The sequence below is a fragment of the Penicillium rubens genome, assembly GCF_028828025.1.
Source record: "Penicillium rubens strain IBT 27055 chromosome Unknown utg000001l_segment0_segment0, whole genome shotgun sequence".
NCBI classification, from domain to species: domain Eukaryota; kingdom Fungi; phylum Ascomycota; class Eurotiomycetes; order Eurotiales; family Aspergillaceae; genus Penicillium; species Penicillium rubens.
Window position 1 is genome coordinate 3,616,584 of NW_026890599.1, and position 26,222 is coordinate 3,642,805.

At 48.6% G+C, this 26,222-nt stretch overlaps 10 protein-coding genes across 10 annotated transcripts; 4 read left to right on the plus strand and 6 right to left on the minus strand.

Annotated features, from left to right (window-relative positions):
• Positions 1 to 701: 701 nt before the first annotated feature.
• N7525_001412 (uncharacterized protein) lies at positions 702 to 1,186 on the plus strand (the record flags this gene model as incomplete). Its single annotated transcript, XM_002557942.1, has 3 exons — positions 702 to 878; positions 993 to 1,058; positions 1,112 to 1,186. The coding sequence occupies 3 exons, from the start codon at positions 702 to 704 to the stop codon at positions 1,184 to 1,186; spliced, it is 318 nt and encodes a 105-aa protein (XP_002557988.1).
• A 1,078-nt stretch (positions 1,187 to 2,264) lies between these two features.
• Positions 2,265 to 4,041, minus strand: N7525_001413 (sugar porter family MFS transporter; the record flags this gene model as incomplete). Its single annotated transcript, XM_002557941.1, has 6 exons — positions 2,265 to 2,459; positions 2,516 to 2,601; positions 2,653 to 2,735; positions 2,791 to 3,059; positions 3,114 to 3,154; positions 3,207 to 4,041. 6 exons carry the CDS (start codon positions 4,039 to 4,041, stop codon positions 2,265 to 2,267), a joined length of 1,509 nt encoding a protein of 502 aa, XP_002557987.1.
• Positions 4,042 to 4,730: 689 nt separating this feature from the next.
• N7525_001414 (uncharacterized protein) lies at positions 4,731 to 5,120 on the minus strand (the record flags this gene model as incomplete). Its single annotated transcript, XM_061211884.1, has 1 exon — positions 4,731 to 5,120. One exon carries the CDS (start codon positions 5,118 to 5,120, stop codon positions 4,731 to 4,733), a length of 390 nt encoding a protein of 129 aa, XP_061071110.1.
• Positions 5,121 to 5,593: 473 nt separating this feature from the next.
• Positions 5,594 to 6,833, minus strand: N7525_001415 (DUF3712 domain-containing protein; the record flags this gene model as incomplete). The annotated part of the gene is made up of 5 exons (XM_002557939.1): positions 5,594 to 5,893; positions 5,947 to 6,071; positions 6,128 to 6,142; positions 6,198 to 6,622; positions 6,673 to 6,833. The coding sequence occupies 5 exons, from the start codon at positions 6,831 to 6,833 to the stop codon at positions 5,594 to 5,596; spliced, it is 1,026 nt and encodes a 341-aa protein (XP_002557985.1).
• A 1,739-nt stretch (positions 6,834 to 8,572) lies between these two features.
• Positions 8,573 to 10,547, plus strand: N7525_001416 (putative alpha-1,3-mannosyltransferase; the record flags this gene model as incomplete). The annotated part of the gene is made up of 2 exons (XM_061211885.1): positions 8,573 to 9,989; positions 10,057 to 10,547. The coding sequence occupies 2 exons, from the start codon at positions 8,573 to 8,575 to the stop codon at positions 10,545 to 10,547; spliced, it is 1,908 nt and encodes a 635-aa protein (XP_061071111.1).
• A 3,114-nt stretch (positions 10,548 to 13,661) lies between these two features.
• N7525_001417 (uncharacterized protein) lies at positions 13,662 to 14,195 on the plus strand (the record flags this gene model as incomplete). The annotated part of the gene is made up of 1 exon (XM_061211886.1): positions 13,662 to 14,195. The coding sequence occupies one exon, from the start codon at positions 13,662 to 13,664 to the stop codon at positions 14,193 to 14,195; it is 534 nt and encodes a 177-aa protein (XP_061071112.1).
• Positions 14,196 to 14,266: 71 nt separating this feature from the next.
• On the minus strand, positions 14,267 to 17,482 carry N7525_001418 (ATP-binding mismatch repair protein PMS1; the record flags this gene model as incomplete). Its single annotated transcript, XM_061211887.1, has 4 exons — positions 14,267 to 17,082; positions 17,142 to 17,228; positions 17,292 to 17,388; positions 17,444 to 17,482. 4 exons carry the CDS (start codon positions 17,480 to 17,482, stop codon positions 14,267 to 14,269), a joined length of 3,039 nt encoding a protein of 1,012 aa, XP_061071113.1.
• A 261-nt stretch (positions 17,483 to 17,743) lies between these two features.
• Positions 17,744 to 19,347, minus strand: N7525_001419 (serine incorporator domain-containing protein; the record flags this gene model as incomplete). The annotated part of the gene is made up of 4 exons (XM_002557933.1): positions 17,744 to 18,460; positions 18,510 to 19,098; positions 19,153 to 19,232; positions 19,297 to 19,347. 4 exons carry the CDS (start codon positions 19,345 to 19,347, stop codon positions 17,744 to 17,746), a joined length of 1,437 nt encoding a protein of 478 aa, XP_002557979.1.
• A 1,259-nt stretch (positions 19,348 to 20,606) lies between these two features.
• Positions 20,607 to 22,400, plus strand: N7525_001420 (uncharacterized protein; the record flags this gene model as incomplete). The annotated part of the gene is made up of 5 exons (XM_061211888.1): positions 20,607 to 20,687; positions 20,747 to 20,818; positions 20,869 to 21,001; positions 21,052 to 21,156; positions 21,214 to 22,400. 5 exons carry the CDS (start codon positions 20,607 to 20,609, stop codon positions 22,398 to 22,400), a joined length of 1,578 nt encoding a protein of 525 aa, XP_061071114.1.
• A 1,079-nt stretch (positions 22,401 to 23,479) lies between these two features.
• On the minus strand, positions 23,480 to 24,478 carry N7525_001421 (putative GATA transcription factor (AreB); the record flags this gene model as incomplete). The annotated part of the gene is made up of 2 exons (XM_002557931.1): positions 23,480 to 24,148; positions 24,251 to 24,478. The coding sequence occupies 2 exons, from the start codon at positions 24,476 to 24,478 to the stop codon at positions 23,480 to 23,482; spliced, it is 897 nt and encodes a 298-aa protein (XP_002557977.1).
• Positions 24,479 to 26,222: the final 1,744 nt, after the last annotated feature.

Genomic DNA, 26,222 nt, shown 5'->3' on the forward strand with positions numbered 1-26,222 from the left:
GGTTAGCACTCATTCAGAGAATGAGCCGCACAGACCCTTGCAAAATCCAGGGGAGCAAAGCTCAACCCGAAATTTAGCCAGGTAGGCAGAAGAAGGGACGCATTTACTGCAGCGGGTTCATGGTGTTCCCGAAGGAACCCACCAAGCCCTGGAGGGTTAAAATACAGGTCAGTATATTCCAAGCTGGTATGTGAGGAGGAGTCATAAATCGTTATGGGTGGGACATACCTGAAGGACTTGAAATGGATGGAGATGTGGAGAGGAGATGTGGAGAGGAGAAGAAGAGAAGGAAGAAGAGAGGGGACGGGGTTTTATAGTGCGCACCCAGGGGTGAGACATTTACTTAACCCCATTAGGCTTAGTAGCGTTTGTTTCACGTGTCCATGTGAGACACCAGTCCCAATTAGGCTTAGTACTTGTTGAGCCGCACCCTATATCCACTATACAATTTTGAGTCTTCAGTACTTCCTAGTACTAGCTAGAATAGGTTAAATTATTGTACCTGGCACTCCTAGCGTAACCAGAGCTTCTTAACACTACACACGTAATGATGTCGGGCCAAAGTAGATTCAGTTACCAGGTCGGAAATATCTCTCTCTTTTCCTCCTCCCATATCCCCCAGGACTACTCTCTCAAGTGTGTCTCGGCACGCATTTTAACAAGCATTGTTACTCCTTATTTTCCCTCTGCGTGCTGCAATCATGACCGAAAGCTCTGCCGATGCTCCTCGGCCCACCCCTCCTTCCACCCACCCAAGCAAACGCGGGAAGAAAGGCCCCTTGCGCAAGATGAAGGCACACCAAAAGGCCATCAAGAAGCGCAGGTCGGCGCGTATTACCGCGCGCTACAATGCCCTGGTTGAGCACTACCTGCAACATGTGAGTTCCTCCAATGCAGATTCTGTTTTGGGAGTCCATTGGATGTAGTCGACTACAATACCAATACTACCATTACCGGTGACCATGGAAGCTTATATCTAATACCGCCAATAGGGGGGTTCAGCCCATACAGAGGAGATGCGCACTCTATGTCTCAGAGTCCTCCGCGACATTGCAGTGGTAAGTTCCGTAATACTGGTAATGTGATATTCTAACCTTTCCGGTATTGATAGGATGGAGACCACCGAGATAACCCTTCTGTCGAGCCAAAGAAGAAGGAGAAACAGACTGGCGACTCCGTTGCCTAGTTGCTTGTTCTGGGTCCTTCCTTTTCTGTTTTGAAAAAGACTGGGGTTAATTGTGACTGTGCCAAAAATGATTACTGCTGTTTCTAAAGCTTATGCCCGAGTTCAATTTCATTTTGCGAAAGCTCGAGCCAATGTCTTGTTCTTCTTTTCTAGAGAAAATCGCGCTAAGGCCGTCCGTACCTACATCAATCTGCCGCAGGCTAGTGTAGTCGTCACAAGTCGATGGCTTGATTCGCAGTCTCAACGAGGGATGTACGACGAAGGTGTCTTGAATTCCCCATTCATCCTCATCGCCCGTCTCTCACCCAACTAGCGACCAGTCTCAATACCCCGAGTATCCTTCACGCGTTTGGATAATTCGGTCCACGACTCTGGGCAATTGAGGCCACCGATAATCCCCGCCTTCGGGCACCGTCGCATGCCGAGTCCAACTTGGTCATCCCACATTTGCATATCCATCGCACCTTCGGCCAATCCTAACACTATACAAACTCTTTGCTCGTTTCGAAACCTTAATCGCCGTCGCCACTTGACTCCAGTATAGCCCCTCTGCGTCCGGTTACCCTGCTCCGTCGACCCCGAATCACGTTGACAGCACATAAGGTTCATTTTACTGGTATCTTTGGATGCATCGTTGACGTGACTGTATGGATGCACGGTAATGGTTCATTGTCGACTCTCTTCGTCTCCAATACCTCGACATCATACCAGAAGCAGTTCTATCGTATTGCAATCACATAACATTTGGACAGCGGCGGCTTTCGCCCGAGCCTCTATGATCTCTGCCTCATTAGACCAACCTGTGTTTTGGTGAAGGCTTGTTTACAGGTTTTATAGTCAATACCGGGAAATTATAGCTGACCGATACTTGAATCGCAGCCTACCGCCGACAATGTAGTTTTATATACTGTCGACCGACAGTAATTCTAGAGAGGGCCATGCCCACTGTTGACCGCAAGGCAGAGAGTCAAGAGGCTTATTGGAAGTCTACATATAGATTGAAAGAAATTCTTAAAACATATACACATGAGAATGAGGCAGAAACAAACCCGAGGACATATCTCGTACAACTCGAGTCCTATACCTCGATGTGTGCAGTCTCGATCGGTTTTTCAATCGTCCCGGTGTTCAAAGTTCGGTGGTGGCCAGGGAGAACGGGATGACCTCTAGTTTCCCAAACACCCCCAGTGATTCCGCCTCTTGAGAAGAGGTGATCAACATCTTCCAATTCCAGGCCTTTGGTCTCGGGGAAGAAGAAAAAGACCATTGGGATCTTGGTTCAGTCAGTACCATATAACATCAAAACTAGGTTCGGAATCGGGGTCATACCCAGGCAAAACAGAAGCAGGCAAAGTTGATAAATGTTTTCCATCCAATATTGTCAATTGCTGTTGGCGTAATTTGGACGACAATAACTGCAAGGGTTAGCGAAGCCACTTACTTCCAATGGGGACCAGTCAACTTACAGACACAAATCCAATTGACGAAGCCACCAAAAGCTTGAGCTCTAGCCCGGATACGGGTAGTCGAGATTTCAGAAGGGTAAAACCTTGTTAGTTGTTAGCAATGACATGCAATCACGACCAAGGTAGGCAGCAACGAACCAGGGAACTGGCAGATATCCAATGCCGAGGAACAACTGGAATATGAAGACAAACACGGTAGCTGCATATGCACATGGCGCAGTGCCAATTGACAGTAGAATTGAAGTCATCACGAAACAGAGACAGAGACCAGCGGCGGAGACCATGAGCGATACCCGTCGGCCAAATTTATCCATGCTCCACAAAGGGATGACAGAGCCAGCAAGGTACGCGAGAGAGGTGCAGCCGCCGAGAACCAATGATAAATTGCGAGATAGATTCATGGCATTCTGTTTTGGCATATTAGCTTATCTGTCTAGCTAGAGATGGGCATATGAACATACCTGGTAGACAATAGGGGCATAGTAATTTATCATGTTTGAGCCTAAGATATGTCAGTACGTCGATCCTACAAAGCCCGAGGTGACGTTGCCCACCTGTAAACTGTTGCTGGATATTAACAACTGCAGCCAAGATCATGCGACGAAGATTTCCCATCTGGCCACCCGACCAGAGCTCCTTGTACTTGAAGGGTCCGCCAGCAGACTCAATCTCGATAGATGATTCAATTTGATGACGAAGATGAACAACCTCAGGACTGGACTCATTAGCGGGCTGATCCAGTTGAAGACGTGCCAAGACCGACGCTGCCTCGTCACTGCGGTCTTGTTCACAGAGCCAGCGTGGTGAGTCAGGCAGGGGAATCATCTGTAGAACCAAGAAGATGGCAAAGAAAGCCTGGAAACTGATTGGGAACCGCCATTGAACGGGCGTGTCCACAAAGCTCAGTCCATAGTCCAGCCAGTATGCAATACAGAGACCGAGAATTGTAACAGTGCCCTGGGCAGAGAGTAACATGCCACGCTGTTCTGGGCGCGCTAGCTCGGATTGGTAGGCTGGAACGGTACTGCTGTTGATTCCATTGCCAATGCCAGTGACAATTCGGCCAACGAGGAATTGGGGGACGGTATAGGAACTGCCCAGGATAATTGTTCCTATAATCATGATTGAACCACCAGCGATAATCATCTGCCGGCGACCGAACTTGTGGCCAATGACGAGACTGAGGAGACAGCCGACTGCACAACCGATATCGTAGATCGAAGTAAGGAGACCTTGCATCGTGCTGTCAGGATTGTTAAATGTTTGTCCAAACTGATTGTTCGCGCCAATTAGGCCGCTCATAACTCCCTGGTCATATCCCAGGAGAAGAAAGGCTTGACAGCTTGCAGCTGTCACAGCCCAGTGTAGGTATCTTCCGCGCAAGACCATATTGTTCTAGGTCGATGGAAAAGCTGGAGAGATGTCGAGATCCGGGCAGCTCCTTTTCTCCGCTCGTTCAACCATTTCAAACCCCATGGCATCTCGGACCAATCTTACCCGAGAGTGATTGGCTGTTCGGTTTAATGCGAACCCGGGGCCGCCATTGATCTTCACCCATGGGACGAAATAGGACTAGCGCGATATTTTCCCCGCGTCTTCCCCACATGCCGACTAATCCTTGTCCGGCGGGAGGGACAGGGATAATCTGAACGCCACTGACACCTTCTGATGACCTCGGGAGTATCTGGGTTTCGGGAATCCCGAGACTCAGTGCCGCTGTTAACGTCTCTTTACGTTAGCCTAGTGCAATCATAGTACATGAATATACTGCAAGTACTTAGCGACCTAGGTGGACCAAATGGCGTATACACTTGAAAGAAAACGAGATTCATTACACTTGCTTTATGAATAAATAAATAGTCGAGCCAGTAGACAGAATAGGTAGAGTTGGGACATTTTGGTACTATTCGCCAGCGTTGCAAAGCTCTGACATCTGACATATAACGGGACAGGTTCCTGGTCGAGATCAAAGCAATGTTAACTTGCCGACATTGTGACTACAAGCTACTACTGACTACAATAATACAAATAAGTAAATTTAAGTGCAAACCATTTTGGGATAATGAATTAACATATATCTAAAGGTCCAGGTACCGGTCCACAGCCTCGATCTGACGGGCAATCCAATGCCGGTCGGAATATCGAGACATGAGGTTATCTTGAAGCACAACCAAATGGCCCCGAAGCTTGCGAATTTTTACTAGAAAATCGGATTTGTGTCCGTAGTAGCCACATCCATTCAGCACAGTACGGCATCTTGGCATCTCCCTATACATAGTGAGACTAGCCCGCTCAATGACATGGACCTGGTCAATAAGGTCGGCAAGGTTGTCAGCAGCCAGCGCCAGGCGGAAGGGTGAAATCCCACTGCGGGCCATAATGGCGTCAATCTCGATCTGTAATCCAGCTATGAACTGATCGCGTGCCCGCAGAAACTGGTGTTCAGCATTTCCTGTCGTCACGAGCATAGTGATAACTAAATGGGTACTCTCTGACAACACCTAAGCAGGAAATTGTAGGTCTTTCGTGGGGCCAGCTCCTAGTGGTGACGGAGTTGTAGCTGATTCAGAGATGTCGAATGATGTTGATGATTCTTGATGGGAACAAGTCTATTTATGTCTTTCCGCTAAAGGAACATAATCATTGGGGTTAAATGAGGATAATGTGACAGAAGCAAAAATGCGAGTCACAAAGACTGCCCTTGTGTTCTTTGTCTCTTTCATGGTTCCATTCATTCTTTGTTGACTAAACTTGATAAGGAATTACGAATGAGACTTTCCTTACGATCTATCTTTGTGTCGCTTGCGATGCGAGTGCCCTATTCTTTGACATACATATTTGAGAAAGTCACCTGTAGTTCTATATCCTTTGGTCCATAACATGATCCCTTCGTAATCTCGAAAGCCTATTCCCCAATACATACGACCATACTTATACTACATCAAGAAAATAGACTTGATGCGTATTCTAATAGATCGATTCTTGCCGACGCAGACATAGCTTTGACAGCAGCTGTGAAATATGGGATGTCGACGCCCTTAAAAGAACAGCTTCTCCCATGAACGCCGATAGTCACAATGCCAATCTCATCGTCACCAGAAATGGCCTCGTGGATTAACATTTGTTTGTCAACTGAACCACGGACCACAGTGCTACTAATCTCCTTTTCCAAAAAGAGATAGGGCAAATCAACCCAGCCCAAGTCTGAGTCTCCCAGGGTGAGATTGAAAGTCACATGTCCCTAAATGTGTCAGGCAATACTTATCTCCCAGTGCATGGGATGAATTAACATACCAGCTCAACAATGAAGGGGCTTGGGTTGCGCACGGAGATCGTGGCATTGAAGTTATATCCATCAATAGGAGGATCGAGGAGTTCTATGCTGGTGACGTTGAATGCGCCCTCGGCATTGATGAAGTCTGCCAAGCTTAGAAAGATTTACCCCCAGTAGGAAATTTAGTGCGGTATGGCTCACCTGTGACATTATAACCTAATAAAAAATCGTTAGCTTGTCTCATAGATAGGTATCAAAGGGACTCACTCACTGGCCACGTTCATGGTTTTATGAATGTTCAAATGTGCGGTAGGCAGAGCACCAAATTTCAAATCTGGCGAACCTTCCACCATAATGGAAGAGCTCTTGTTAGATGCAGCTGCAGAGGCCAGTTGCGACAGACAGTCGACACAAGACAAGTCCAAATCTTGGTCTATCTCAAGGGTGGCTCCGTTGTCAAATGCGATATTTGGCACAGGGAATACTGTCAAAACCTCATCGGTGTCTTTCAGACGACATGTGGCGTTGAATGCAGTCATATGACCACTACCACGAAACCCACCTCCCATTTGAAGGCTTTGGGTTTGTTTAATATGGAAGGCAGTAGGCCGGGGGTTGGTAATCTCGAGGCCGTCATAGTCGTACTCGTACTTATCGATATAGTCGTTCGCGAAATTGGGAACCCCAACATAAAAGCTGAGAAATGATCAGTACAGATGGTTATAAGTTTCCATGATGAATCTCACAGCGGGAGAATGATGACGAGTACGGAGATGCAGAACGCGACCAAATAAGCCCACCAGAATCTCTTCATATGTTCCTTGAATCGGTGCCACAAGGTCGGCTTTGCTGGGGCTGGCAGTGCCTCCTCCACCTCAGATTTACTTGAGACGTCAGATTTTGACATGAGGGGCGCAAGGATGTTGGGGTGCCAAATGCTTTGTTTTTAGCCCAAGTCATGGATGGTGAAAGTCTGGTATATGGCAGTGTGACGACTGCTTCCCATACTGTAGCGTGTAGAGGTAGAAGCAGATCAAGAAGAAAGTATCATCGGGCTTGTATCAACCAATTTCATAAACTAATTGTCGCATCGTCGCTTAGAATTCTGTTATTATACCCGATGTCGATCACACCCGCCTTTCACATGACAGAGAGATGTGCACACCAATGATTCATTTGCCATGTCTAAACGAGGTTGTAATTCTGATTCAAAAGGGAGAATGCCTTTGTACGACCCCAGTAACTAACATCATAATATTACTTCCGGGATCAGCGAAGTTGTTGCCAGTTCAAGGGCCAACGTTCGGTATATAAATGGAAAGCGACGCTCGAGACAAGAAAACCGGGGTGTCGGGGCGGCGAAAGGAGTCAAAAGTGGCCAATCAAGAGCTTCAGTGGGTAATCGGGTTGCCCCAAAAAGGGGGATAGGGCCTCGTACTTCTGGTACTTGATACGTGATCAGCACAATGGCATTTGATGAATTGCAGATTGTGCACGGAATGGAGTGATCGGCGTTGACAGGAACAGACCTCGGCTGTGGATTAATCCGCCTAACGTCAAGGTGAACCAGGAGACTGATGCAAGTTGTACGCTGTATATGACGTGTAAAATAAAAAATGGAATTGGAAGCCTCGTCTTGAAGCCCACGAGTGATTGTACGTAGTTTCTGGCGCTCGTATTCATGTGTTGAATGGATTATATATTATAGCCAATATGGTCCACAGGTGCCCTACATAAGGTACAGAGAGCTGGGATATTATATTAGCCAGTTGAATATCCCAACTTGAGCATAGACATCTGCCCCAAATTTGAGTTATTTACAATCCAACGGCTTCTTCCATAACAGGAGCCTGGCTGGCGCAATGGTACTTCTAGAAGTCTCGCATCTCGAAGGTCTGGGTTCTAGCTTTACGTTACGAACCCTGACATGGTGAAAAGCAAAATCAGCCACTACGGAGGTAGCAAGGACAATACTCCCTGGGCTCCGGCTTTGGGTGGTATTTCTAGTAGAGCTAGGCCCGTCCAGTGTACTCCCCCGAGTGGATGACGTATCTAAATGGCAAGTATTCCCCTGCTAGAACCGACCAGAAAGGGTTCTTATAGGTCACTTTGTAAGGCATTTTTGATATCTTCATGTCGGGCGGTATTAGAGAGACTTTAGCTTAGTTGTTGTTGGCTTGACTACCTAGCAGGAGCTAGACAGGGCGAGCCTGGGAAGGGAAACAAACCGGCACTATGGAAGACGTAAATATTTGTACTTTCCAAGGTTCTCTATATGCGCACATACTAATGCTGGCCTCTTCCTTTTTCATTTTCGTCTACGAAGGGTCTGGGATACAGACAGGCCCGGCCCGTGAGAAAGCGCACGAGGTCGGATGTTATAGAAAATGTCAACATTCCTAGACAATCATATTCTTATAATCCTCTATTATTAATTAGTTCTAGTAAAGTGCCAGCTGCATTATTCATTCAAAGCAAGAACAAAGTACTGGAAGACCTTAGTGGGTCGGCCAAAAATCCCCAAAAGGACAACGGTCAGCGTCAGAGTTGGCCACGGGCCTATTTCCGTTTCCCTAACATCTTTGTTCGGCTCCTATTAAAAGTCATTGAATCTCATCTTACAGTTTTGTTCACTTTCGTTCAATCATGCTACCTTATCACTCAACTCCACCCAAAGAAGGCCGAGTCCCGGCGTCATATCCAAGGCTCAAAGCCAAAACACGACAAAAACGTATACTCCTGCGGATCACTCGCTTCATCTTTGCTATAGTAACTGGCTGGTTGATAATATCATTTCTGCTACTTAAGTCCCCTGCTTCAGACGCAGAGAGTGTGCGATCGACTTCCACCCTCTTCACTGACAGGCTTTGGCAAATCTGGCCCACTGATACCAAGACCTCGGAATTACCGGTACATGATGCCACGTTGCAAGGCGAGCTAGATGAAGAACCCATTGTGGAAAATTCAACAGGGCCGCAGGAAAATGTAAATTCCGCAAGCAAAGACCCAGAGTCACCACAATCATCCTCAAATAATGTCGAAAGTGCAATCAAGGACACGAATCCAAAGAACCCAGAGCCTGATTTCTTTAACGCCGCTCTTGACTACCTTCTATCAACAATACCCAGCGAGCTATACCTTCGAGAATTCCTGCGACCAGTAATCGGAACAGGCGAGGAGAAGCTGCACGAGCTTGGCCTGCGCACACGTGCGTATAAAAAGTTATTCGAGGCCTGGGAGAATGTCCACATCGTCAATCAAGATGACCGTACCTACGTGCGAGACGATATCGTCCCCCGTATCCGCGACAGGTTCAGCGCGCCAACCTTCCCTGATGCGCTGCACAAATACGAATACTACCGGCACTTTCTCACCAGATTCTCCGCGCTATTGTTTCCCTGGACGAGCCCATACTTTGCAGACCATATAAATTTGCACCTCTCCTCACGCCATGGAGGCCGCGGCATCGTGACAACAGCGGGCAATAGCCATGCGTCTTTCCTTCTGGCTACCATCCCTTCCTTTCGCCTCCTGGGTTGCGATCTTCCCGTCGAGGTAATGTATCTCGGCGAAAACGATTTGAGTAAAGAATTCCGCACGAAGCTTGATGCACTACCAGGCGTCGCAACTCGTGATCTCTCTGTAATGGTTGACGACGAAGGTTGGCGACTGAACGGATGGGCCGGTAAGCCCTTCTCTATACTCTTTTCGTCTTTCCGTGAAGTCATTTTCATTGATGCCGACTCGCTGTTTTTCGTTAACCCCGAGTTGCTATTTGATGACCCGGATTATGTGCGCACGGGCGCCCTTTTCTTCAGAGATAGAAATATCCTTCCAGAGAGTAAGAAGGAATGGCTGCAGAAGATCTTGCCAAAGCCAATTTCGAGATCGGTGCAAGAGAGCAGAATGTGGACTGGGGAGAGCGGACATGTACAAGAGTCGGGAGTTGTTGTTGTGGATAAGTGGATGCACTTTGTCGCATTGTTACTCGTATGTAGAATGAATGGGCCAGATAGGGATGGTAATGGGGCTGGCATTGTAGGGACTTATGATATGGTGTATGGTTCGTACTGCCTCGGTACATATTTTCCCACACCCCTTTTTATTTGCTAACCCTTGGAGCCACGCAGGTGATAAAGAAACTTTTTGGCTTGGCTGGGAGCTTGCTGGTGACACTTCCTATGCCTTCCATCCGGGTGGATCTGGAGTCATGGGCGTAGTACGAACCCCTAATAACTTCAACTCCACTAGTCAACAGCCTGAATCAAGCACTGGTACGGGAAATGGGGTTATATCAACGAAAGAAGGACGAAAAATGACGCATGGTCATGAGTACGACATCACTATTTGTGCCCCCCAGCTTCTCCATTTGGACCATGAGAAGCGCCCTCTGTGGTTTAATGGCTGGCTGTATGAGAACAAGTATGCGGAGAGTAAGCGGACCATTGGAAGTTTTGAGATGTTTATGGAGGAGCCGAGTGCATCATTGGATCCAGCGGCGTGGCAACTAGAGGAGAGCAATATCTGCTGCTTGTCAAATTCTGTGGCAAAGGAGTTTACAGAGCAGGAGACTGAATGGCTGGGATTGTTGATCGGGATGGCAAGGATGATTGAGAGCTAGAAGAATATCTTCATGACGGAGCCGGGTATATCATCCCAATAGCGTTTTCTCGTGCTCTAAATACACTACCAATTAATCGCACAGTAAGATATCCATCCATCGTGCCACGCTATTTTTCTTCCAAGAGGTCCACGGGTTGTAGTTGCAACATCCAAAGTTTCTTCAATTCAAATAGGCGCTCATCCAAAAATTGCTACCTACATGTAGGTACCTAAACTTGTTTGATTACGATAAATGTTTCCAGGTACATCAATGACCAAGAGAATACCAGGCAAATATTCTATTGAATATTCAGCCCACTCCGATCAGTGATGTAATGGAGGTTTTGTTCTATGGCCCTGCTGAACATACTGACCCAAAGTATCTCTCTTTGGATCTTGTACACAGCAACAGACCAATAGCTCTTTTGCTTTATTGAAAATCCCACGGCCCACAGAAAATATCGCGCTGCCCACAGAAAGGTGCCCGAAGGCCAAACAAGGTAACCGCAAGGGAGCTCCAACTTGTTTTTCCGCTTTTTCAAAACAAAAGAGCGGGGTTATATGCCCGAAAGCAAAACGCAGAACAAGTATGCCCGGCCCGAAAGGCAAGCAAGTATACCGGCCCGAAGGCCACACATGTATGCCTGGCCCGAAGGTCAAGCGAGTATACCGCAGGGGTTGGAGCTCCATCTTGTTTCTTCGCTTTTTAAAACGGATTGCATGGCCAGTTGCAAGCGGTATCACACACTGTGTATGTAATCCCAAAAAACTCCCTTGAATGCACTGATCAGGAATAAGACAATGTTAGTGACGAAAGCAAATATAGAAGGGAGGCTCACCTGGAGTTTAGCCAGCCCGCCTAAACTGGGATCGTGCACGCCCAGTTTGACTTCAGGCCTTCCCACGAAAGTTCTGATGAAAGCGAGCACAGGTTAGAAATGATGAAACCCCACAGGCAGGGAAGAACATACCTTGGACTTGCGTCCCGGATGCCCCCAAACGAGACGAAGTGACCGCCCACCCTCCGCCCCGGCTGGCTTCCAAACTTCCACAGATTGATAGGACTTGCGGGATCCCATCTGCCTCCCCAAGAATTACAGCACGCCGCCCGAAGGAAGATCGCGACTTGGTCCGGGTAATTGCGGCAATGATTCTAATAAAAGGATGCTGTGGTCAGATATGGTAAAATGTCACTGGCTGGTGAACTCACCCCACATCACCAAGGCTGACAGGTCAATCAAAGAAAGACCACGCTCAGCGCAGGTACATACATTGCTGCCTTCCAACGAAGGTCCTGAGGGATAACAAGTCAGTGACGGGAAAAAATTGTTTCTGACAGGAGAACATACAACCATTACCGGCTGTGGGCGACCCGGCTTTGGATTTCCAACGAAGGCTATAATCAAGAAAAAGCACGAGTCAGACTTGTCAAAACTTATGTCGAAAACCTGCCGGTGGAAAAACTTACGGCACCTGTTCGATATGTACAGGAGACCCTGCAGTGTCTCCGTAGGGATATCTACTAAGGCTGTCGATTGTTAGCAGATCATCTTGACAGAGGAGTGAGTGTGTTACTCACTTATACCACACCTCACAATCAGGGAAGCTGTACCAGATCCGTCGACCTGGGTAGCTTATAATGGGAGGGGTTGAGAGGAGAAAGTCTGAAAATCCTCGATGGGAGGAGGCTTTTATCCAAGTGCTGACTGCTATTGATGCGACTCGGCTCAATTTGGACCAATCAGGGAGGGACCCACTTTTATTCTCCACAAACAAAGAGAACAAAGGAAACAAAGAACACGGCTAAGCCTAATCGGGATAGGACCTAACCAGGGAAGGTGCCTACCTACACATCAGCTGATTCAAGTAAACAACGTTTGCTCTCAACATCTACAGGTTGTTCGATTATAATATAGCGATAAAATGAGACACTTCTCTCAACTAGGACCCAAGAGTGCCCCGGCATTTGTCTACAGGAGCTGTAGTTATACGAACATCTTGGTGGACATCGTAGGGACTGAATCAATAGCTGTTCAGTCATAAATGAGACATGTCTCCAATAACTCGCTGTCATGGAATAGATGATAACTCTTGCAGTCAGGGGTACTGTCAGAATACTGCTGTGCACATGAGGGAGCTAGCTATCTCTGTATGTTTCATCCACGTCAACAGCGTGAAACGAGTAATCAGCAGGAGAAATATAAGAATCGGATTACATGGATACTATGCACGTTTATAAAGACATCTCTTCCGGTTTCCCGAAGCTCACCACATGTGCAAGTTTATACAGCTCTGACTACGATCTACATGGGATTATAGCAAAGCAGATGGTCCTGATCCCACCCAATGACAGTGAAGACCAGTCACAAAGACGCATCTTACGGAAATATGTGGTTTCAAGCACAGCTATCTGTTTTCCCAAGGTCATTTCCGTTCGATAATTTCGCTGGCAACTTCTGGGGACTCGAAGCCTCCATCGGCTTCGCTCAAAGAGAGGGAGCCTATGCTGATCGGTGAAAATGCAACCTGGGCTAGTGAAGTTATTACACGGGTGCGAGGAGAAGCCCAAGAAGGCAAATTCTGCGATTCTATCAATAGGGAACTAGGGAACAGCAGCTAAAGTCAAGAGGCTGCTTTCACCATGTCTCTCCGAGCAGAACCCTACTGTACGAACCTATGATTTATTGCCAAGGTTCCTCTATCATTGTATTCTGCGCACTGTATTCTAGAACCCAGACTTCCCGGCCATCTGGGCCAAGGCATACTTTTTCTTCTTCTTATCCCTACCAATTTGGTCGTGATATATTAAGTAAATGCACACCCTCTTCGTAAGCTAAGCATAACCAAGAAACTGAAAATTACAGTCTTTAAGATCAAGACAGAGTGATCAGAGACACAAATCGACAAATCACCGTGTAGGGCGGGGAACGGATGCCAGCAGAGATGACATGTGCCGGGTGGGGTTGTCGATCTTTTGTTTACAGATTTTGTATATCATAACGAGAGGTCCAAAGAATACGAAGAGACTAAGAGAAGACCAATAGATCCTAAGCAAGTTATCTCTGGATCGTCTCTCCAAATATCATCACATACAACCCCACCAAAATCCGAACCAAATAGACAGCCAAGAACCATGGATAACCCCACCCCGCAATCAAACCCAAACCCAAATCCAACCGCAGACCCAGCGAACACAACAGACGACCAACGACAAAAAGAAGCGCTGGCAGCCTTCACCGCCACGCTTCACTCCGTTGGAACGAATCTCGAAGCGCCGCTTCGCGACCGCGCAGCAAACATTCAATCCAACGCGGCGGTGCTGGAAAGACAAGAAGCCGAGCTAGCGGAGAATACGCAGCGACTAGCGCGGCAGAACCAGCAGTGGGTTGGATTCGCAGATGAGACGCGCGACGGCTTAAAGGAGATTGGGGATGTGCAAAATTGGGCGGAGATGATTGAGCGTGATTTGCTGGCCCTAGAGGATATGATGGATGTTGTTGAGAGGGGTCATGAGAGTGAGAATGCCGATGAGCGGGGAGATGGCGATGCGGAACTGAATGAGGATTTGGAGAATGGCAATGCAAATGGGCAAAATGGGCATGTTGATATTGATGCTAATGGGAAGAAATTGGATCAGCCGGCGAAAGGGTGGTTGCGATGGTGGTGATGGTTCAGGTCTTTGTTCATTTGGGTTGTTCTTGTTATACATCTATATAACGCACAGGGTATCGCTATTGACTATTCTTCGTCTTCTTCTTCGTCTTCTTCTTCTTCCAAGTATTGTTTCCAAGGGTCGAGGCCTTCGGTCTCCTCAAATTCATTCCATTCATCCCACTGGCCCAGACTCATCAAGTGCCGCATGGTCGGTCGACCATGGGGGCAATTCCACGGTTTATCGATAGTACCCATGTTTTGAACGACTCGTTCCATCTGTCGGCTCGTCAAGGTCTTTCCAATCATGATACTTGAGCGACAAGCGCGCATAGCAAACATTTTACGCACTTTGCTTGGTCGTGGTACTGACAGTTCATTTGACGTTGAAATTGACTCTGACAGCAACACGATGAGTTCCTCCAGGTCGCGTACGCCGAATACCACTTCCTTGCTCAGCGGTAACGAGACCAGTTGACATCGACGGCCGATAGGCTCATCGCCGCTTTCGTCGACAGTCACGAGGAACCCGTTTTTCTCAAGGGCGACACGATTCTCAAGGACAACCTCTTCTTCAACGGCAGTAAGATCGAGGCGTTGCGGACGGACGAGTCGCTGATTTTGCACCACAGTTTCAGCTTGCAGGCGCTCAAAATTGAACTTCTCATCAGAGGCGTGCTGGTCGATGATGAAGAGCTCATCGTGGTCTTCTCCTGGACGGACTGCAATTATGAAGCCCAAGTTGAACTGGCCGATAATGCGCATTTGGGCGAAATCGTTCTTGCTTACAGTCAAGGAAAGCTTGTCCTCGGCGGTTTTCTCGCCAAGATCAGTTGCTTCCTCTTTCGTCTTCTTCGTGCCCGCTTGGAGGGTCTTCTGCAATGTGATGAATTGAGATTGGAGACGTGATATAGACCCGTCTACCGTGCCGACAAGTTGTATAGTTGCGTCGCGATGTGCAGCACCCTTGCTCATCTTCTTTGCACGTTTCGCGCTGTTTTCTTGGGGAAGCATAGCAGTCTCCTCAGCTTCATGAATGAGCCGCTGAACTGTAGCTTCTTCCTGCGCCTTCTTCTGAGCATCATCGAGATTCTCATCTGCGGAAGTTTCTTTGTCTTTTGCCTCAGTGTTTTCAACTTCTAATTGACTTGCACCTTGGTCGGGAACATAGTCGGCATCCTCGAGTGGAGGAGGGCCCTCATCTTCGGCCTCTTGCTCAGCACTTTGTGTATCCTCAATCTCACTCAAAATGGCACTTCCATCTTCTTCAATCTGGCCACCTTCACTAGCGGAGGCCTCTTCGTCTTCATCTTCATCATCTTCTGCTGCTGCTTCGTGCGGCTGCGACCCAGGCGCAGCAAATGCTTTCATATGTTCACCGAAGATATTAGGCCGTGATGGTGTGTGTATCCGTCTCTTCCGCCGGGGCGGCTCTGTCGTTAGAGGCGGATCTGCTGAGACTCGTTTCCGTGGAGGACCACTACCGACCATAGACGTTATGGTTCGGTTTCCGATAGTGATGGTAGCCAGTTCGGCGGGTTCTCGTCGTGGACGCATTCTATCGAAGGCATTTTGGACAATGTTGGGTATTTCTTCTGGGTCTCCACGAGTGCGGGACGGGGTCTCGTCGGGGACTGGTGGCTGGGATGATGGTTCGTCGGAGAGAGCGGTTGGCTCAGGCTCCTCCTGGGCGCCTTCTTGGACGAAAAGTTCATCGTCAGAGATCGCCGCAGTAGAGGTTTCTAGCTCACTTGGGGCTGGCGTCGACATCAAAGAGCGATTGGTCGCAGTGCGGGGTGTTCTCATTGACCGAGCAGGAGATGAGGTAGCTTGCGCACTTCCCATGCCCGCTTCTGAGCTCGTGAAGCGCTGAAGCGCACTCTGTTGACTAGCCCCCGGAGTCTCCACTGAGCTTTCTTTCGTCCGGTCCTGACTTGGACTTCTAAGCCCACCGCTTTCGCTCAGCTCCCGAGCAGTGACGAATCCTGGGAGTGATGCTAGTGGTTGCTGTTTTGGTAAGGGCTTAGATTTGACAGATGACTGCGGCACAGTTTGGTCCGCATCCTCAAAGAGTTGCGCAAGTGAACCTTTGAGCGATTCAATCATAGCCCCCGCGTCATGAAGCAAAATTTGGCGCTTATCAGGCGAAACGTTGACATCGTAAGCGCCTGTATCCATCTGAAAGTCCGCAAAGATAAACGCGGACTGCGAGACATTGAACGACTTGTAAACCTCGTTAAAAGCTTTCTGAATCTGCGGCAAGCCACATGGCCGCGAGTTGACAAAGAACATTTGACGATCCGGAGTCTGACGGCCCTCGCCGAATACAGGACGTGAGATATGGCCTCGGACCTGGATTTTACTCGGTTGATCATCGCCAACCCGCTTCGTAGCTGCGGAAGGCTCAAACTCCAGGTCTAGATCAAGGGATATAAGGGCCGATAATGTCTTCGCGCCATACACATTGGCAATATTCTCCTTGGTAGTCTTATTTCCATTTGTAGAAAAGACCACCACATTCCGTGTCTTGCCAACAGTGTTCCTGACGCTGAACCGGACTCCGGTGCTAATGCACGCATAGGCGTGCAGCAGATTCAGAACCTTCCCGTATTCCCGCTTAATGTTCTTCTCCAGTTCTCGCCGACGCACTGGAAGCCGCTTGAAGATGCCTTCTACTGATGCGGTCGTTCCTTTCTGACCAGCCACGATCTGTGTCTTCCGGAGTTTCCCAGATTGTTCAAAATCGAGTCGGTTCGCGCGGGGAACTTGCTTTTCCTGGGCTGTGACGATGTGGAAGTCGGCTAACGCGCAGAGTGAGGATATCGCTTCGCCTCGGAAACCGAAGGTGTGCAGGCTCGAGAGGTCATCGTATGACGACAATTTAGAGGTATAGTGTTTCAACGCTAGGATAGATGGAGAATCAGCTTGAGCGCAATGTGGCAAGAAGGAAGTGGTAGCTTACCGACGTTCTCATAGTTCTCCGGCGAAATCCCGCTGCCGTTGTCTTGGACCTCAATTAGGTCCAGTCCATTATTCTTAAATCGGACCTCTGAACCCCTCGAAATCATCAGAAAATGTGTCACAGACCATATCCAGAATTTCATTCACTCACCAATCGTTGTTGCGCCGGCGTCCAGACTGTTTTCGACAAGCTCTTTGGCGACGGAGCACAAGTCAACGATGACTTGACCCGATTGGATTTGGTGTACCTGATTAATACGCTGGTCAGATCAAGGCTCCGTGGAAAGACATCGGATTTCATACCGAGCGGGCCTCGATGGCTTGGATCGTGGCCATCTTCATCCCATGATGTCTGCGGAGGATAAAGCCCACGGGTTGGCACGCGTCTCACTTAACGCGTGGATTTGCCAAGACCACGGCGGGCCGCCTATACATTCGATGACGCCCCTGTTCTACTTTACCCAAGGACAGTTTTATTTGCGCCACAAGATCTGAATATATTCACTTGCAAATTGTATGGCACTGCTATTATGGATATAAATCAAAATGGACAATCGGGAGCAACAATATCGCTGTTAACGCGCAACATCAACGAAAGAAAAACTAATAAACACCGAAGCGATCCGGCATTACAACAGGCGCAATCAGAGTCCAAAGGTAGATAGCATAGCAGACCCAGGAGCTAACGATCTTCACCCAGCTGGCCCAGTATGTGCGGCCCACCGGTGCGAAATCCGTCGTGGTCTCCAGTGTTAGTCCCTGGACTAACAAAGTGGCCACCCATGTTGTGGCGAGGAAGAAGATGATGTGGAAAAGCGAGTAATTGTACTGGGTTGAAGCACGCTCGTCGTCCTTCGTGGTGTCATAGTCATCCTCGTCATCACTATCATCCAGGGCACTGGCAGGAAGACTGCCGCTCTCGACAGCGGCCCGGAGAGCTTCAGCCCGCATCTCCCGACGGGCGTTTGGTTGCTGGGTCACCAAACCGTGCTCGTTGTCGTCCGTACCCAGCTGGATGTAGCTGTGGCCACCCTTCGATCCCAAGGCAATTCCTTGAGTGGCAGCGCGTGTGGTGGTGTATGCGATAGTCAACATAGTGACAATCGCACCGAGAACGATCGTAGCGGTTCTAGTTCCGCGGGACCGGATGAGGGGGTTGCAGTGGTTATCATCCGGTTCCATCGAAACGGCAGACATGGTGAGGTAGGTGCAGTAGACAGTGACCATTGCGGCTTGAGCTAGTCCAGCGCGAGAGTTCGATTCTTGCACTGCTGGTTGAACGGAAACGAATGAGATGATCAAAAACACGACCAAGTTAATCTGCGACGAGTCAGTTGAGCACCAAATTCCTCGTGAGAGGGATACATACGGTAATAGCAGCCTGGTTCATAGAGCAACCGCTGTTTGCGAAGAAGATGTACATCAATATGGTCATGACGAGAGATGCCAAGTACATGCCGAGGGTCGAACCAATGAGCAGGCCGCGCCACACACGAGAGTCGCTGTCTTCGATCTTCTGCAGGCAGAGCTCGGCCCATGAATGCGCAAGGTCCACCAGAAGAATCAAACCCAAAAGCAGGAACAGCATGGCGCAGAAGAAGGCGATGTAGTTGCCATAGACGAAGAAGAAGGGTTCGGGGATAAAGAATGACATGACGACAAAGGCCACCCAGAGGATGACCTTCGGACCCCAGTATCCATTCTGGAGAGCAGCGCGAGTATCTTTCGAGCTTTTAACCCCGAGAAGTAAAAGAGCCAAGATTAAATGGAAGAGGCCGAGTGCGAAGTTGATACGATGGACCGCGACCCAGCCGTGACATTCCTTCCCGTCGCAACGAATCTCCATATAATCCAGCGTCAAATTTTGCAGTTTTTTCAGAGCCCATGGTGTGAGCATAATCCAGGAGATTATGGAGTTGATCAAAAGGATGAAGGCATAGGCGATTCTCGTCGCCATACTGTTGTCCTTGTTAGTCTGAGGTTCTTCGCACTAGGCAGCTGACAGATGGTACCTGTTTTGAAACTTTCCGCAAGCGCTGCAGACCGCAGAGCATGTCGCCGCTCCACAGCATGATGTCGCGACCGTCAAGAGCTGTCGAGCGAGAAATGCATGTTAGCTATCTGTGAAACGAGGGAAGTGGTAGGCGACAACATACTGTACCAACACTCGGGACGGCCATAAGCGGAATGGAAAGGAGGGCACCCATCTTGGGAGTGCAGATATCATATAACGCACTGATCTGGTCCTAATGTACAACCTTAGAAGTGAACCTGGATCCAGAATCGAGAGTGGTGCGGAGAGGCAAGTGATCGGATTGAAGATCATCACCTGAGGCCGCCTTCGTCATGGACGTTACGTAATATATCTAGGCCGAAAATATATCACGTGCCAGGCCTCTTTTGTCCTGCCCATTTGGGATTAGACTCTCCACCCCCGCTATCCAGCATGACCCTCCACATCAAAAGATTGGATTTCTCATAGCATTAGACGGGCTCTAAAGGAACAAGTTTGTTTAGTATGGCATTTAAGCTAGTTGCTGGGTGCTGGGAAACCCTTTGTTGAAGATTGATTATCTATTGATTATCTTAAGACAGAGAGCAAAGCTCAGGCATGAACTATGAGAGATAATTGTCATATGAGATGGTAGGATATGGACAGATCGAGGACATCTATGTAGATACACGGCCTATCAAGACCTAATTAAAGAAAGAAGCAACTGGTTGAGTCATCTCTATCATTCTGGAAACCGTTCTATGCGCTCAAACAATGAATTCGGGGGTAATTAATGGAGAAAGCAAAGCCCTAGAAACCTGTAAAATATATAGAGGTTACAGATACATATATGTACTATAGGGCAGAGGATACAAGTCAGCAAACTTGGAACGTAATAGTAAATCAGGCACTAAATGATGCCTTAGAGCATTTAATACATTTAATATTAACATCCTTATCGTGGAGTAACACATTTGGAGTCGAACTATGACGAGTCCCGATTCGCACAGAAGGTTCCGGATTGGACGGATTTTCATAATCTTGAGATGTGTTATCAACCAATGCAACGTGGGAGTTAAGACATATCCCTTGCAACATTTCCATTCCTCTTCTTTTTTTTCCTTTCCATTTTACAAAATCAATTCAATTCTCCGTCGTATTTGTAAATCAGTTGACGTGGAGCAAACTTTCCTTGGCGCTTGCTTGACGGCTGTTCCGACCACGCGGCCTCCGGGATCATCTCCAAGTCGTTACCTAAGTCTACGCTCCTGAAAACTCCCGGCCTTCTTCGCTCAATTCTTCCTACATATATAACTTCATTCGCTCCTTTTGCCCTTTCTGTCCTTCATTTCGGGTCCGATGTTTCTCTCAGCGTCGGCCTCACATCTGTCTAGGGCCTAATCAATCCTTCCCGCCGCTAAAACACTTGTCTCACAAGATATCCACCAGAAGCACTCGCAGAGAAACGACATAATGTCTGGTTCTCTTCACCGAACTGCCCGGATTATTTCCGTCATTGCGGGGACGCTGGTCGCCCTCTCATGCGGAACTAATGTGCGTGATATCTCCGGTCTTATCCCCATCCAGAACCATCAAGGTTAACTCAATGTCAGTATGCATACTCCGCGTGGGCGCCGCAATTCGCGCAGCGCATGAAGCTCTCTTCGACAGAGAGCAACTTTATTGTAAGTTGTCCCATGTCTCGTGCCGGGAAGCCGATCTTAACAACCTCTAGGGTGTCGCGGGGAACCTGGGGATGTATGCTATGGGAATTCCAATGGGATTATTGACAGATGCCCGCGGTCCTCGGCTTGTCGCGCTCATCGGCTCTATTTGCCTGGGCCTGGGTTACTTCCCAATCTATATGGGTATGTCTTGATTGTACCTTGTCGGAATTAAGCAGCTCTAATAATTGTAGCATATGATAATGGCCAAGGATCGATGCCGGTTGTCTTCCTATGTCTCTTCGCTTTCCTTACTGGTATGGGCGGTTGCTCTGCCTTTGGCGGTTCCATTAAAACAGGTATGTTACACCTTACACCAAGGACTCTGCTTGATAGAGTTAACCTAATGATTCTAGCGGCATCCAACTTTCCTGAACACCGTGGCACAGCAACCGCTTTCCCAATGGCCGCCTTTGGACTGAGCGCGCTATTCTGGTCCAATCTGTCGACTCTCATTTTCAAGGACGATACCGGCGATTTTCTTTTGCTTCTAGCCCTCGGAACCTCGATTCTGTCCTTTGCCTCGATTCCGTTCCTTCGTATCCTCGCCAGCGAGCCATACTCGTCCGTTCCGCACGACGCTCATGAATCCAGCCACCTTCGACCTGTGCCAGAGGACTCCGTACTACAGGGCTCTACTGCTTTTGAGAACGAGCAGTACCCTGCGCATGCGCGGTCGCACTCAGTTGCCTCGAACTCTCAAGGCAGAGCATTCGCCAACGACGACGAGACTGCCACCTTGGTGTCTAAGAACGACCGGCCGCGTCCCTCTTTCGATACACTTGACGATGACTTCCTAGATGAAGTGGCCGTGGAGGCGCATCAAACTGACATCAGAGGTCTCGCCATGCTCCGCAAAGTCGAGTTCTGGCAACTCTTCTTGACCATGGCACTCTTGTCCGGTATCGGCTTGATGACCATCAATAACATCGGAAACAGCGTGAAGGCCCTGTGGCTATACTACGACGATAGTGCAACAGACCTGTTCATCCAACACCGCCAGGTCATGCACGTATCCATTCTTTCCTTCGGCAATTTCCTCGGGCGTCTATTCAGCGGCATCGGCTCTGACCTGCTGGTTAAGAAGCTCGGCATGTCCCGCATCTGGTGTCTATTCTTGTCGGCGGTAGTCTTCACCCTGACCCAGCTCGCCGGTACGACCATTTCCAACCCGAACAGCCTGATCGTTGTATCAGGCTTCACTGGAATCGCTTACGGCTTCCTGTTTGGTGTTTTCCCTTCCCTAACCGCTCACACTTTCGGCATCGGCGGCCTGTCCCAGAATTGGGGGGTCATGACTCTTGCCCCAGTGTTCAGTGGTAACGTTTTCAATTTGCTATACGGTAGCATCTATGATGGGCACTCTGTAGTCGGCCACGATGGCGACCGCGAGTGTCCTGATGGACTGGGCTGCTACCGCTCAGCTTATTTCATGACTTTCGTTTCCGGCTTGTTTGGTATCGCTGTTTGTCTGTGGGCCATTGTCCGCGAGAGGAACATTAACAATGTCATGAGCAAGAAGCTGGACCACCGACTCGCCTAAGTTGGATGGCGCTTTTTCCATCACGTCGGATCATCTACGTGCAGTATTACCTGCATGGCAGGCAGGGGCTTATGAATTGCTTTCTTGCTTGCATATTTGCCTTGGTATTTTTGCGATTTGTTATGACTTCTCATAGAGTACATTTCATGATGGATGTTCTTGAGCTGGTGTCCTAATTTGGTATACCCATGATGTACTGTTCCTCTATAGACTTGGTGCTTTGTGTCTGACGTGCTTTCTTTAAATAATCCTTCCATGGGCCAGGACCCGGTCAATTTCGTTACTGTACATTTGAAGATTCCAAGATTATGCTCTATTAGGTATTCGAGTTGTCGAAGTAGTTTTCGGCCTCGCTCTGATTTAAGTCGCGAATACATGTATGCTTCAATTATTCCTCCCGTATTTGCATACGAAGAAGCTCTTAAGATTGCTACGAGCTGAAGATTCTGCATGGCACTTTCATTTCCCTCCTAACGTACATGTGGAATATCACAACGCAGAAAGCGAGAACGTTCGTTTAAATCAAACAAAAGAAAAAGAACAGAAAACCCGGCCCGCAGACCTGTCAAAGCTGGCCTAAGCAATCAAAAACGGTTGCAAGCTCTATCAAAGCAGCAAACTGAAAAAAGATGATTGCAAGCACCAACTAGCACTTTGAGAGAAACATCCCAGGCAAAACACCCAGACGACAAGCCGTTTCTCAGTTGGATCAGCTACCCATCGATCTTCCGGACGCTCGAGTTCTGGAAGAAGAGAAGGATAGGGACCAAGTATTGTATTAGAAGCATAGTGAAGATTTCGTACAGAACACCGCAAGAAAAGCAAATTAAAACAAGACGTTTGGAGGAACATCCGAACACAAGAAAGGAAGAAAAATCGAGACCGTTCAATAGTAGCTTTTTTTGGGTAAAGTTCCAGCCAGTGATGACGAAGGAGCCATGAAGGGTATCAAGAATATCAGAGGTTGGAGGATGACCAGCAAGCGTAATGTAGCTCATAAGCTTGTACTACCCGTGGACCGATGATGGAATGAATAAGCAGGATGGGAAAGGGCCGGAAATAGCAGGGTACCGCAAGACCTAAACGCTCTTGGGAGATTTGACCTGCACATCCTCGCCAGATTCCACAACATCCGACAGCCGGATCTTTTTTGCGAGTGGCTCGCCGGACTCGGCGTCGCCGGCGCTGCCAGAACCAAGCTGGCGTTCGAGATCGCTAACACGACGCTTGAGATCCTCCTCGCGACGCTGAGCATCCTCGAGAGACCGTCTCAGACGAACCTCGGAGTCTCGTACAATCATCTCCGATCGACGAGCGCTAGCGTCACTTTGTTCGAGTTCCGTAACGCGACCGCGGAAGAGCTCGTTGACGAACTCGAGTTCACTGACGCGTGTCTTAAGGGATGTGTTGAGGGCCAGGAGACTTTCGAATGTGTGGGGGGAATCGAGTTGGCGGTCGACTGCCGAGGGAGAAGGTTGGCGCATCTGGCGGGAGGGGAGGCCGCTGGAAGAGTTCATGCTGTCACCCAGGGTAACGCTGTCAAACATGTGCTGCGGCGCGATGTTCGAGTTGTGCGCGTTCATCGAGCCAAATCCAGGTGTCTCGGTCCGGGAAACGGGGGAGTTGGAGCGATCCGAATGACCCGAGGACATCTTGCGCGACGCGCGACGGTATCCATGCGACCCAAGGGGAGGGGTCCCAGCCTCAGATCGTGGCGGGATACCATTGGTATCAACAGGGCCGCCTGACTACGGAGTCACAATCTCGATTAGCGCATGTTCTTCTTATCTAAGACAGGTGGAACTTGGGGGCAGGGGACGACGAGGAAAAATTTTTGATCGCGAACTCACCTTGCGCTTAGGGCCTTGGCCGGTCTTCACGCGATTGCGACTTTTGATCACATCTGTTTTCAAGCTTATCGGACGAGGTCGGCCATGCAGTTTCAAGAAGAGTCCACATGCGTTGCAAAGGACTGAACCGAGTTCGTCCCTACGCCACAGGGGGGTGGTAGAGGTGCCGCAATTCTGGCAAACAGGCTGCAATTGAGGTCGCTTATCGTCAGTCAATGTGGTCGCCATTATGAGAGTATGGAAGTTGGGAAGAAGAAGAGGATGATAAGATTGTGAGAGATTTGAGTCGATAAGGAAAGGGAAAAAGCGGGTGCACGGATCGAGTGGCGCCAAGACTTTAGATAACTCCCCAGAGATAAGACCTCGAGCGCGATAACAAGTTTCTCACATAAGGCATATATGTTGTATTTCACACTTACAGGTCCACTCCCTTGTCCTCCTGTCGTAGCTGCCGGTGATGATGTAGCATAGGTCATATTTGCCATACTCATACTCGCATCACTAGATGAACTAAAAAAATGGAAGGGAAAATATATGAATTAGCCAATTGATTCGAATTCTTATGAGGGGCCAGATTACTGCTCTCCCAGGCCCAGATTGAAGATTACGCAAACAAGATAGATCGCCCAAAGGTCCACGAGTGGTTTCCATTCAGGATTAGTGTAGGGTATGGACGCACCGAAGATTAGAGGTTGGTGCTGAAGCGACCGAAGCCAGGGCTGCAAGTCCAGGAAGCGAGGTGCTAACAGAAGAGCCTGGGTATCCGTCGCTCTCGCCTGAACCAAATTTTGCCACACTCTTGATATCCGGTAGTGTTGTAGAAAACTGCGTGGACCCGTTGGATGCGTGACGGGCAGAAGAATTGTCGGCGGACAAGTCGTAAGGGAACTCACGCTCCTGTGAAGAACCAGATTTGAGAGCCGGGTCGATGGGCGACGCCCGATATAGGGTGGAAGCCACCGTGGAGGGGAGATGTAGGTGTCGATTGAAATCCGGCCTTAGACCGAATTGCAGGAGAAACCGTAGGTGTCAATCGAATTGCGCGACGAATGCGATTGGGGTCAATGGACTTGGAACAGGACTCGGATTCAATGGGTATATATCAAGACAATTCCTTAGCAATTCTCCAGCGATGATTCTCTATACCGGAGAGAAGGGGGAGGATTAGGCTTCCCGACAATTATTCTGTCTAAAGAAGTAACAATAAGAAGGAATGAAGTCTTAAGTTAACAACATGATGGCCGAGGATATATGAGGGTAGGGGTTGAAAGAAGATTCAGAATCGAGATGGACGATAAGACGCGATAATAACAATCGGGATAACGATTGCCCCAGTATCAACTATTATTTAATACGGCATGTCAGGGGCGTCAACTTTTGATATTTTGTCTCGCAAAGAATGTATTCAGTTCAATCTGCTCTGTTCTGCCTCTTCATTCTATGCCCCCAGCCTCTTGATATCAGGAGACGCGACAATCAGTTCATTCTGCACTATCTGATTTGCTTACGGGGCGATCAACTCCTAGACGGGTTTTATGCGTATAAAATTCCCTGCACCAGAGCGGATATTTGCCAGCGTGGCGGATTCTACCAACATTTGACCGTATACAACATATACAATATATGGGAGTTGCCATCCCCTGAATATCCCAATTCGTCATAGAGGGGGACCCATATGGTGATCAATTGCGGTTCTGGCCAGTTTCAGGACTCTTTAACACATAACACTCGATGCATCCATCCATCCAAGACCCCTTTCGATTTAGGGGGGTGGAGAAAGTGTGTGGCGGTGCGTAATTGTATTATGGTTACTAACAAGGTGGACCTGCCCACCTCACGCAATTTGGTGCATACTGCCCACCTATTACGCCACCGCCCCTGTAAATTAACCGTAACCATACTTTCAGGACGCCCCCTTGGGCGTCCGGACCCGTGGACATAGGTGACACTTATTTCAGCTGCCTTCACTCTG